At 45.2% G+C, this 13,171-nt stretch overlaps 1 protein-coding gene and 1 pseudogene across 4 annotated transcripts in view; both read right to left on the minus strand.

Annotated features, from left to right (window-relative positions):
• The window catches only part of PAIP1 (poly(A) binding protein interacting protein 1), a 43,621-nt gene extending 30,754 nt beyond the window's left edge, over positions 1-12,867 (minus strand). For 2 of the 4 annotated variants that reach the window (XM_075541005.1, XM_075541004.1), the window contains exons 1-2: positions 12,008-12,472; positions 11,254-11,426 (exon numbers count right to left, since the gene is read on the minus strand). In XM_075541005.1, the coding sequence (XP_075397120.1) occupies positions 11,254-11,426; positions 12,008-12,269 (435 nt within the window). In that variant the 5' untranslated portion in view covers positions 12,270-12,472. Of the gene's footprint in view, positions 1-11,253; positions 11,427-12,007; positions 12,473-12,753 lie in introns of those variants that run through there. The other 2 variants (XM_075541007.1, XM_075541006.1) reach the window with 2 other exon arrangements.
• Positions 892-1,724, minus strand: LOC142438952 (oligosaccharyltransferase complex subunit OSTC-like; annotated as a pseudogene).
• Positions 12,868-13,171: the final 304 nt, after the last annotated feature.

Genomic DNA, 13,171 nt, shown 5'->3' on the forward strand with positions numbered 1-13,171 from the left:
TCTAAATGAGGTCGGCTGAGTCCACGTGGAAGAAGCATATCAACATGTGTGATCCATGAAGTGTAAACAATATAAAATCCAAACCCACCCCCAATAAAATGATTTTTAAAAATCTAAACCCAGAGGATGGAATCGTATTAGAGCTTAAATTCTGAACATCTGATTTGCAGAAGGCTTTGGATGACAGTAAAGACCCAAAACACATTTGCAGGGTCTCCATGCAGATTAAGCCACTGGTGAATCCCTCTGACAATGGACCAGAGACGAGAGAAAGGCCTTGTTACCAGACCTTGCAGTATGGAATACCATAATTATAGTTAAGATCAAAATGTGACACCTTTTGTAATTTCCCTCTTGACCTGACATATAATTGTTCCATTTTTTAATATATCTGTTTTGTTCTTGATAGAGGTCTTTCTTTTATTGTATCTTTAGGGTTGGGCCATTTCTTTTGTTTTTAGTCTTGAGTTTGTATGATTTTCTATATACGAAACTCAGATTAGGTAAACTAACAGAGAAAACAATTGGATCAATGATTCAAAGAGACATGACAGGAGAGGCTAGCAGGAAATGGGGAGCTAACAAGTACAAAGAAAAAGAAACATACTGGAATTGAGTAAAGTGATGGTTATAACTCTCATGAAAGTGAACTACTGAAATACATATGTGAATTGTTTTAAAAAAACGAATTTTAAAATCAAGTAAGTAAATGCACACATTAGGTTTTTTTTTTTCTAGTTGGAGAAATAGAGTATATTTTCTTTAAGAAATGAAACTCTAAAGAGAAAATGCCATTAAACATTGGTGGTGCGTCAGTCTCAGTCAGCAGAGAGGAAGGGCTAGAACACTGAGATGAGCTTGTCTCCGACAGTCCCGAGAGGAAATTCCAGCCCCACTCTCCTGGGACGCCTGGGACTGCTCTCGTTCTCCTCTCTCTGCTGCTGCTCATCCTTTCCTCATCGGGGATCGGCACACACACCCTTGACAACTTCATTCACGGGGCCAAATCCAGCTTCCACCGAGTTCTCCTTCAAACGTCCTCTACCCTATCAGGTAGCCCTGACAACCTGCGCCATGCAGATGACACAACCTTGCTTGTTGAAAGTGAGAGGACTTAAAGCAGGTGCTGATGAAGACCAAGGACAGCAACCTTCAGCATGGATTACAGCACAAAAATCCTCACAACTCTGATAATAGGTGACATCATGATCACTAGAGAAAAGGTTGAAGCTGTCCAGCATTTTGTCTAGCTCATGTACCGGCAGCTTCATCCTCATGAACTCTAGCCATAAAAAAACTCAACAGGAAACAGACGAATCCAATGAAGAGAAGAAGGAATCTATTGAGTTTTGGAATGTTGGGTGCATTGGATCGGTCCAGGATTATGAAGCCCAAGCCCCCCATTGTAAACAGGAAGCTGGATGCGAGTCCTTCCATAATATATTGTCCATTGACTCTGTAGGCCAAGAAGGCTACTGGCCTCTGATGCCCGTGTTCATCAGTCATAGAGCCAACACTTGGAGGTTCCACAATGACATCGTAAATTATTCCTCCGGTGATGAGAAAGTAAGACACCACCACGAGGGCGTACACCGTCATGGCCGACGGCATGTGCACCCACGGCGGCTTCTTCAGCTTCAGGTTGGGGCATTCGAGCACCAAGAACGGGACTCGGTACAAGGTCTCCATGTTGGCGGCGGGAGGGACCAGGTAATGTTTTTTGTTGTCACCAATGACTCTGCGTCACGGCGATCGCCTGTGTCAGAGCAGACCTGCTCCCAAGTTTCCGAGGCTGGGCCTTTCAGAAGCAGACCACCAGGGCTGTCTCCCCAAGCACCTCTGGGGGGGCTTCAGCTAATAGACAGCTTAACTATTTGCACCACCCAGGGGTTCCTTGATGTTTAACCACCCGTGGGAACTTTATCATTAAAACATTAGACTAAGTATTCAAACACAGACTAGCACTTCACAGACTGGTTAGGTGCCGTCAAGTCTGTTCCCACACATAGGGGTCCTCCGTACGATGGAATCAACCACCACTACCTGGTCTTGTGACATTCTTACAATAGTTGCTTTGTTTGAACTCACTGTTGCAGTCATGGTGTCAATCCATTTTACTTTTTCTCGGTGGCCCTCAATTCCAATCACAATGTCCTTTTCTAGAGTCTGATCCCTCTTGATGTCCAAAATTTGTGAGATTAAGTCCCATAATCCTCACTTCTAAGGAGCATCCTGGCAGATTTCCTTTCTGTTAGCAGACCATGTTGTTGCTATAGGTGCTATTGAGTCAGTTCTGACTCATAGAGACCCTATATATTATTCAACACCATCATTGGAAGGCATCAATTTTTCTTTAAGTATTCTTCATTCATTATTCAGCTTTCACATGTATATGAGTTGATTGAAAAGACTAGGGCTTGGGTCAAGTGCCATAAAAAGGTACGAAGACAGTGTCCTACCTCCTCTTCTTATCCCAAAGCTCAGTGGATCAGTGGGCCTCTCTTTCTGGATTAAGTGCCTAGAGACACCTCACTTTGCAAGTGAGCTTCTTGCTCAAAGGCATTCAGCTTGACTGGCTCTATGGGCTACCAAGCTCACCACGGATTCTGCTGGTGTCTTTCCTCTGTCATCACAGCTTTCTGCCTCCCTGATCTATGCATGCGGGAATCTCAGGGTCAAAAGATGTGCTCCACTCCTGGTTTTTCTTTCTGATGGAAGTGAGATCCTACTTTTTGCTGATGAGATCATTCATTTTAGACCAAGCAGGATGGCAAAACTGACAATTCCCCCAGTCCCAAAAGTTTTACATTCACAATTAATAATCACTCACATTTGAATCACATAGTCTTATCAACATTTTCCACCAACATTTTCTTACCAAGACCCAACAGGAAAAGTGGTTCAGTAGGAGTGGGAGACTATGGCTAGAAGGGCCGTATATAAAGTAATTCACTGCAGGACGGGCACACCTTAGTCCTCACAGGGACGTCTTTGTCTTTACATGTCAGAGATCTTTTTGCAAAATATTTGCCCAGTGATGTATAGAATTTGATTTCCTGATAAGTCATCACAGAATTATTGCATACCACAATTATTCATAGGAAAGAAGTTAATCTGTAATCCCGGCTAAAAGTACTCATTTCTAAATGTTTATAAATGTGCCAACCACTGTGCCAAAACTATAGTTGGTGGTGGTGGTGAGCTGCCATCAAGTTTTCAGAACCAGCCTTTTCAGTCTTTTATTTTTTTAAATCAGCAAACTGTCTCTCAATAAAACAAGAAGGTGGATAAAAGAGATAACTTGAGCTGTGCTGAATACAGCAACATAAGGGAATCCAGAGCCTGCCACGATGCACAAGAAAGGTGGCAGAGAGCAGTCTGGGCAAATAATGCAGTGTGTTTGAATTAAAGCCAGTTTGGTTTCTATGGGGGAACCCTGGGAGTATAGTGGGTTATGCGAACTGCAAGGTCAGCAATTCAAAACTACCAAGGGCTCTTTGTGAGAAAGATGAGGCTTTTTATTTCCGTAAAATTGAAGTCTCAGAAACCCATAGGCGCAGGTATACCCTGTCCTACAGGGTTGCCAGGAGTCAGCATCAACTCCATGGCAGCGAGTCTGGCTTTGAGTTTACTTTGTTGTGTGTGGGACCTCGGGGACATCACTTGTCCTTGCTGTGTCACCCCTGCACTGCCTTGGTTCCAGATAACAGTACCCTCTCCCCTAGATGATTGCAAGACGCTCCTAACATGTTTGCTGGCTGTCACATGCCCCTTCTACTGCATGCCCCATGATTTCTGATCACATCACTCCTTTACTTCAAATAGCTCAGTTTGTGAGATGGGGGCAGAGGGAATAAATTAATGGGAAGGAAACAACCAAAACTGAAATATCAAAATGTTGACATAATGTGAAGAATGTAACTAACTAGCATTATGTCTAAAAACGATAGAATAGCTTTTTATTGTGAATTAGATGGGGGTTTACATAGTAGGTCATCATTTGTAGAATCGATTCAAACAACTTATCAAAGCTCTCGATTGCTTACCCTGTCCAACCCCCACCCCGTTCCCCTTCTCCCAGGATCTTATCTTCCCCTGACCTGAGATAACATCTATCTTCTCTCCGACCTACTACTTCCCTCTGCTCCCCACCATAAGAACGATCAAAGCATGTTTCTTTCAGCACAGAAACCTTTATCTTGATTTTCTTTTTCAGCAACAGTGGTCTCAAAGTGTGTTTGTCCTCATTTCACACAGTATAATGTCCTACACAATCATCCGTCATAAGGTGTCCTCCACAATCATCCCTGTCATCATTAGTCTTTGGAGAGATTTTTTTAAGAACAAAATTTCTTCAGTCTTCAGGGTGGACTCAATGGTTTCTAAGCTGAGGAATATATTTACTGTCTTTCTTTATCTTAAAAAGAACCCAGAGACAGCTATTAAGGTGGACATCAATTGGAAAACAGTTTCAAGCTAGGTTTGTTCTAGATATTGTATAGAGATGAGAACTTAATCCTACACAGGGAGAACAGAAAGGAAACAACCAGATGGTTAGATACAAAAAAATGACGCCACTATTGTTGAGCTTCTTCTAACTCATAAATCCACTACACAAATGAGCAGACTGCTCCACGGCATGTCCATGGCTATCAACCTTTTCCTGGGGAGTGGTTTTGAAACACTGACCTTGTGGTTAAAAGTTGAGAACTTACCCACTGCGCCATCCAGGTTCTCTAGGTAACAGAAGCAATACTATTTTACTTCAACATACTGGAGTAGGAGGTGAAGGAAAGCTCACGTACCACCAAGTTTCCATCTAAGCAATAAGCTAGTAAGGATAAGTGTGCAGGCAGGCAACAACATGTCTGGTCCTTCATTTCTTATGGTAAAATCACCCTCATGAAGAAGTCAAACAAAGGGATCACAAGCCTGGAATTCAGAAGAACTAGATTATTAGCTTAGAGGTGATGGTCAGATTCTAAGGGAAGTGAGGTAGAAAATCTACTGCAGGAAGTGCGGTCTGAGTGGAGGAGGACTGAATACGGAGTTGGGAGAATGATGCTCGTGCTGTCACATAAATGAATGAAAGCACATAAATGAATGAAAGAGGAAGGCGAAGGAGCTGCTCGTATCAAATGCTGGAAAATCATTTCGCAGGTTAAAAATCTGTAAGACAATGATGCTGCAGAGGCTCGGGAGTGAAGGAGACAAAGAAGAAATTTAGATAAACGTGTATTTTAATACTTGTTAGGTGCGATCGGATTCGGTTCCAACCCATAGCGACTCTTTGCAAAACAGAATGAAACATTGCTCAGTACTGCACCATCCTCACTGTTGTGCCCACTCCAGAGCCCACTGTTGGAGCCACTGTGCTATTCCATTTCCTTGAGGGCCACCTTTTTTTGGTGTCCCTTTACTTTACTAAGTTTGATGTCCTTCTCCAGAGACTGGTCTCTCCAGACAACATGTCCAAAGTATATAACACGAAGTCCTTGCCTCCTAGAAGCACTCTGGGTGGACCTTTTCCAAGACAGATCAACATTCCATGGTACCTTCAATGTTCTTCTCCAACACAATTCAAATGCATTGATTCTTCTACATTCTTTATTCAATGCCCAACTTTTATATGTATATGATGCAATGGACCTTAGTCCTCATTACTTTTCAATATTCAAAAGAGGTCTTGTGCAGATTTACCTAACGCAACTTAACTTTTGATTTCTTGACTGCCGCTTCCATGAGCATTGACAACATTGTTGACAACGTCAATCTTTTCTCTATTTATCATGATGTTGATCCTATTATAAGGATTTTCGTCTTCCTTACATTGAATTGTAATCCATACTGAAGGCTGCAATCCTTGATCTTCATCAGCAAGGGCTTCAAAAGTCCTCACTTTCAGCTAGTACGGTTGTGTCACTTGTATATCACAGGTTAATAAGCCTGCTTCCCACTCTGATGTTTCATTCTTCTTCATATAAACTAGCTTCTCTGATGATTTTCTCAGCATAAAGTTTGGACAAGTACGGTGAAGAATACAACCCTGACGCACACCTTTCCTGGTTTTAAACCCTTGTTCTGTTCACACACTGCCTCTTAATCCATATACAAATTCAAATAAGCACAATGAAGTGTTCTGAATTCTCATTCTTCTCAACGTTATCCACAGTTTATTACGGTCCAAGCAGTCAAATACCTCTGCACAGTCAATGAAATACAAGTAAACATTTTTCTGGTATTCTCTGCTTTGAGCCAAGATGCATCTGACATCAGCAATGATATCCCTTGTTCCATGCCCTCTTCTGAATCCAACCTAAACTTCTGGCAGTTCCCTGTCAATGTACCATTGCAACCATTGTTGGATGATCTTCAAAACAGGTTATTAGGATGTGCTATCAATGATATTGTTCTATAATTTAAACATTTATTTTCATACTTACTCCTTATAAACATGAGAAATTTTTCAAGGTTAAGAACCTATCCCTAGAATCTAGTCCAGTGCCTATGAGACTCATACTTGGTTAACTGAACAAATGATACTGTGGTTGACAAAGTCTACTACGATAAATGTTAAGAGGACAATAGATTAAAGATTCAGAAGAGCATTAGTAACTATCATAAAAATAGTTCCAATACGTTATTCCACCAAAAGAAACAGATTTTGGTGGGGGAAGTAATAGAGGGTACAGTGTAGACAGGTGTCAACTTGGTGAAGGGGAAGATACTATTTGACAAAAGGGAGATGGAAAAAAAATAGGGGATGCAAAGCAAGCTAATGGGAGGGTTGATAAATTGTTAACATTGTATAATAGAAAATGATAACTGATATGTAAGCCTCCACTCTAATTCAAAATGAAAGCTTTTGGGGTTTTATTTGATCTGTTTGTTTTTTTAATGTGAATGAACAACAAAAACTAATACAATTAGAGGAAGGGGAGCAGACTAGAGGTTAAGCAGTCACTAAGAAGTACAGTATTACCAGTAGTGAATAATTTGGAAACTGTCAAATATTGCACATAGTAGAAAAACTGGCAAGTAACCTAAGGAGGGATGCTCTTAGAAAAAAGTTGGCAATGGTGGGTGGGTGGGGGGAGGGGCAGGCCCAGAGGTCAAAGAGTACACACCTGCAAGCCACCTGTGAGCCTGGGAGTTCCGATTCTCCATCTGTTCTAGGGAATTAAACAGAGAAGCTGATCTACTAGAGGACAGGGGGGGGGGGGGGCGGCCAAAAGGGATGGTGGCTCAGAATAAGTGGATTAACATGACCCAGTACACTGGCAATCTATAGCCCAAGAGCCTCTTCAACTACATAAAAATAATTGGTATGAGACTATGAAAAAGGAAAAACCAACTGCATCTTTCTCACCATAGAGAAGTCCAAGTCGACACAGAATAAACAAATAGGGAGTTGTTTGTGGCTGTTACGAGGCCACATTTATTCAATTCCTTGCCGCTCTCCAGCGGCTCCTTTGCCTCCGGAGCCCAAGGGAAGTTTCTGGGAAGAACCCAAGCTGCTCTCATTTCTAATTTACATGGCAGATGGCCCCCTTTCACCCCAAATTAACTACTCTTCCTGCTACATGTATACTTTCCCTTTCTAATCCCACTTTCTCTTAAGTACTTTAAGATGCACGGACTTTTTAAACGTACAGCCTTTCCAGAACTTTTTGATCAAATACGCAAGGACAACTAATACCTGTAACAAGGAAAGAAAGTGTGCCCGGGGAATCCAGGATAGACAACCCCCTCAGGGCCAACAATGACAGTAGAGATACCAGGAAGACTGGGGGGGGGGGTAGGAGGGGAAGAAAGGGGGAATTGATCACAGGATCAAGATAAATGCCCCTCCCAGGGGGACGAACGGAAAAGTGGTGAGTGGTGATGGAAGACAATGTAAAATATGAAAATAACAGTCTATAACTTATGAAGGGTTCGTGAGGGAGGGCGGGTGGGGAAAGGAAAGAAATGGCAAGCTGATATTAGGGGCCCACGTGGGAAGCGCATTCTTTGAAAATAATGATGGCAGCCTATGTGCAAATGTGCTTGACACACTGGATGAATGTATGGTTTGTGATAAGAGATGTAAGAGCCCCTAATAAGTTTTTTTTTAAGTCAAATGTCTAGAAAATTATGATGGCAACCTATGTACAGATATGCTTGATACACTCAATGAATGGATTGTGATAAGAGTTGTAAGAGCCCCAAATAAAGTGATCTTTTAATTAAAAAATAAAGAAAAGTATACCATGTACTATAAAAAGAAAAAAGAAAGAAAAGGTGTGCCATCATTAATCATCAAGGAAACTGGAGTTAAAACAATTAGACACTATACATCCAAAAGAATGGCTTAAAAAAAAAAAGACACTCAAAAATACCTAGTATTAGAAAGAAAGTGAAACTAGGAGAAGGCACACATACTAAGTATGGATAGTAACAATCTTCATGAAAAATTATTTGTTCTATGAGAGCTGAACCTGATGGCCCAGCAATTCCACTCCTAGGCATATAAACGGAAATAGGGCACCTTGTTCATGTCCACCAGAACAAGTACAGGAAGTACATGACTGATCATTATCACTCCCAACCGTGGAAATGGCCTATAAAGCTCATCAACTGAGAAATGGATAGCTCTTGGCATATGTACTCGATAAAATGCTATGAGATTAAACCTCTACATGATACAAAGTACACAAAAAGATGGTATATTGTATGCTCCCATTTATACTCAAATTTTGAAAACACAAAGCTAATGTACTCTGTTAAATGGAAACAGCAGTTAGGGGAGGAGAATGTTAGTGATGACAACCTTGTTTTACAACTGTGTTTGCTAAAAGTGAAGAGGACTTGTAGCTAGCACTTGCTGAAGATGATCAAAGACTATAGCCTTCAGTAAAAATTACCTCAAGATAAAAGAAAAATCCTCCCAAGTGGATCAATTTAGTAACTTCTTGATACATGGCTAAAAGATAGATGCTGTCACAAATTTCATTTTAACTGAATCCACAATCAACACTCATGGAAGCAACAGGCAAGATATCAAACATATTGCCTTCTTCTGTACAAGACCTCTTCGAAGTGTTATAAAAAATAAGACTGTTACATTGAGGACACCACCCACCAGCCTAGGGCCATGAAGTTGACAGCTGTCCATAGGACATAGAACAAATGCCCCCAAGGCTGTAATCTTTATAGTAGGAAACTGACACATCCTTCTCCTAAGGCAGTGGTTCCCAATCTTTCTAATGTGAGACCCTTTAATACAGTTCCTCATGTTGTGGTGACACCCCATCATAAAATTATTTTTGTTGCTACTTCATAATTGTCATTTTGCTATTGTTATGAATCGTAATGTAAATATCTGGTATGCAGGATGTATTGTCATTGTTACAAATTATACATAATTAAAGCATAGTGATTCATTGCAAAAGCAATGTCATTATATATTGTGAAATATTTATCTCTAAAGACAAATAAATGAAATTTCGTCTTGAAGCATAGTGTAGCAGTCTTCACGCCGGGTACTAGTATGTGGCCGTACCTGCATGTGGGCGGACCTGCCTGGAGACAGATAGAGGAGCAGTGTCTCAGTTCCTAAGGCCATTGGAAATATGTTTTCCGATGGTCTTAGGGGACCCCTGTGAAAGAGTAGTTTGACCCCAAAAGGGGTCGCAACCCACAGGTTGAGAACTGCTGTAACCTAAGGAGTGGTTGATGGGTTCAAACCACCAACTTCTTGGTTAGCAGCTGAGTCTCATCTATGGTACCACTAGAGCTCCCGTCTAACCCAAACCCGAATGTCAACCCCCTCATATGCGCATGAAAGCCACACAATCCTTAAAGAAGACAAATGTAGAATGTGAATTATATTGTTAGGGAAGAATATTAAACATACCACAGACTGTAAAAAGAATAAACAAATCTGTCTTGGGAGAAGTACAACCAGAATGCTCCTTAAAGGTGAAGCTGCCAAGACTTCTCCCGTACTTCAGACATGTTATCAGGAGGGCCCAGTTCCTGGGAAAGCCCACCATGCTTGGTAGGGTAGAAGGTCAGCAAAAAAGAGGAAGACCCGCAATGAAACGCATAGACAATGGCTTCGACAAAGGGATCAGGCATCACAACGGTGAGGATGGCACAGGACTGGGTAAATTTTGCTCAGTTGTACATAGAGTGGCTATGAGTCAGATCCAACTCGAAGGCACTTAGCAACCAGACCTCTTGTCAAGCACCACAGTGATTACAAAGCAGCTTCTCATGTGTTGACAAGGTTCTACTTTGTGATTTGGATGCTGGTCACCTGAGTGTTCACATGGTGAAACTTTCAGCTATGACCTATGTACCTATTCTGTAATACTTCAATATATTTAAGGATATATGAAAAAGAGGCTTTAGGTTAAATATATAGGGTCACTAGGAGTCTAACTCAATTCAGAGGCAATGGATAAGGGTAACTCATTCTCTACCATCCAGCCAATGCCAACTCATAGTCATCCTATAGGGCAGGGTGGAATTGCCCTTGTGAGTTGTCGTGACTGAACTTACTACTCATTCATTATTTATTTTACTAGCATGACAAATCCCTTTCTACATATCTCAACTGGGCTCAGCACTTTCTCCTTCTGTTTGAAAATTATTGGTTAGCAGTTTGGCAAAGGCTGACCTGAACGTCTAAAAATTCTTATCTTCTACTTTTATCAAAAGCCCAGACAGCATTTCTGCACACAATAGGAATGACCCATCAGAGACACTTTTAATGTAACATGAAAATAACCACTAGTCTCCACAATAAGATGATTAAAAAAAAATAACCACTAGAAACAAGAACCCAGATGTGTACTTCTCCATCAACCACCTCACAATTCACAGCAAAACCACAATTTATCCTCATGCTACTCCTGCCTATTCAGTTATCTTAGTAAAATTAAGTCAAAAGTCAACTCTACCCAGATTACAGGCTACTTACTATCTGATAGGCTTATTCATAAAGTCTGGAAACAAATTTGAGTTTTCCAAGACTGTTAACTTCCTGGGAACACAGCAGTGAACAAAACACACCCAAAAAGGCTCCCAATCTAGCTTACACCCCCAAACCTCGGTTATAATAACTAATAACTAATTAATCTATCCTGAAAAAGTGTGGTTCCTCACGAGTTCCACAAATTCATAATAACTTTATGGAAAATGTTTAAAAAAAAGCATAAGGAGGTAATAATTATTTCCTTCCAGTCACAATGATAATAAAATGCTTACGGTATAGTTAGAAGAATAACTTGATGGGTAAAATTCGGGAGCGTTGACGGACAGCTTGGACATTAATACGGGCGCTACAGCCACCTGGGGTTTGGCCATTGCCGCCTCGTTGTTCTGCTGCTGCGGGGTTTGATCCTGTGAACTAGGTGGAGCTCTGGGGGGCCTCGCTGGTTCTGAGAAGGGGAAAAGGATGTTAGAGTCGTCCGTTCCTTTGTGCAAAGGCTCGTTCGAAATGAAAAACAGCCCCCCTCTGCATTAAAAGGGGCTAGGTTCTAAGGGTCACCCCAAAACGTCAGGCCACCGCCGGGATACATACAAAGAGCTTGCAAAGGGAACAATGGGCCAGCGGTAGCCCACTTCCGAGCGTTACCTACTACCCTGGAGGCCCCCGGGCGCGGTCCCTCCCCTGGGAAGGAGCCTTTGAAAAGGGGTGCGCCCTGGGCCCGGGTCTGCCCTCGGAGGGCCGGCCCGGGGGAGGGGGGCGGGGATTTGGACTGGCTCCCCGGGCGGCAGAACCCGGCCACCGCGGCCGGCCCCTCCCCCCGCCCGGAGCACAAAGGATTCCCGCGGCCACCTTCCGAGCCCGTGCCGCTCCCGCCCCCCGCCCCGTCACACCCGGGCCCCTGGGGGGACGCTTGCGGGCAGCCGAGGGAGCCAGTGACGGGAGGGGCGAGCGCCGGAGCCGCGCGCGCGCGGAGGCCCGTGGGGAGGCGTTGGCCCGGGAGGACGGGGTTCCCCTGGAGCGCCTCCGTACCTGGGAGCGCCCCGGGCCCGGGAGGCCGCTGGGGGCCGGCGGGGACCTCGCCCTGGGCCCCAGGCGGCGGAGCCGTCCTGGGCTGGCGCAGGGGCAGCGGCTGCAGGACGCCCGGGGCTTTGGGCTGCGGCGGGTGCCGCGGCCGCTCGGCAGGCCCCGTGCCGTTCGGGAAACTGCCGCCCTCAGGCCCGCCCCCTCCGCGGCCCAGGCCCCGGCTCCGGCCCCGACCAGCACCTGGGGCCCGGTCGAAACCGTCCGACATGCTCCTCCTCCTCCTCCTCCTTCCGGAGCCGCGGCAGCTGCGCTCGGAAGAGGGCGCGGGGAGGGGGCGGGGGCGGCGGGCCGGCTCTAGCCGCTGCGCCTCACTCGGGCCTCATGGAGGAGAGGGGCGGCGGGCCCCGGCTCGGCTCGGCTCGGCTCGTCGGCGCTACGGCAAGCGGAGCACCCGCCCCCTCAGCCGCCCTCGGCTCTCTGATTCTGCCCCAGAGCTGCCGCTCCCGCCCCCAGCGCGGCGGGGGCCGAGGCCGGTCACAGCGGCCCCCCGCGGCCCGGAGGCCCCGGGCGCGCTCGCCGCGCCTCCCGCCGGCCCTCCCGGCGGTTCGCGGCGGCCCCGGCCGCCGCCGGGCGGGTGGCGCGTCAGCCTCGGCACGGCCCTGCCGGCCAGCAGGGACCGGCCAGTGGCCGTCTCACCCACCTGGGCCCGGCCCCGGGGGGGGGGGGGCGGGGAGGGGGACGGCGACGCTTACCCAGCTAGGCCCGACCTACTCGATGGTTTTCTGGAGACTGACAGTTGATCCCAAGAAAAGAGAAATAGGTGGGGTGGGGGGTGGGGTTCGGGGACGCGCACCTCAGTGGGCGCGCAGGTGTATTCAGTGACCCGGAGCCGGCCGAGACCCCAGGACCGGTAGGAAATGGAGCTCCGGAAGAAGATCTGTCACCTGCTTTGTTAGCGGTGGGGGAGGGGACACGGTCACATCCAAAATACGCCCCCTCCCCGTGTTTCAGTTCGTGGTCAGTGTTGATCACCTTGCTCGCCGGAGGTCCCACCTACTAAGACCAAACTTCTTTTTTCGCTTCCTCGCCAAAACTTTTAATAAAATACCTTCGAATGACATTCTTTTTCATCTTCAACCAATACTGACCACAAAGTGCATAATGCAAACC

This window comes from Tenrec ecaudatus, chromosome 2 (assembly GCF_050624435.1).
Source record: "Tenrec ecaudatus isolate mTenEca1 chromosome 2, mTenEca1.hap1, whole genome shotgun sequence".
NCBI classification, from domain to species: domain Eukaryota; kingdom Metazoa; phylum Chordata; class Mammalia; order Afrosoricida; family Tenrecidae; genus Tenrec; species Tenrec ecaudatus.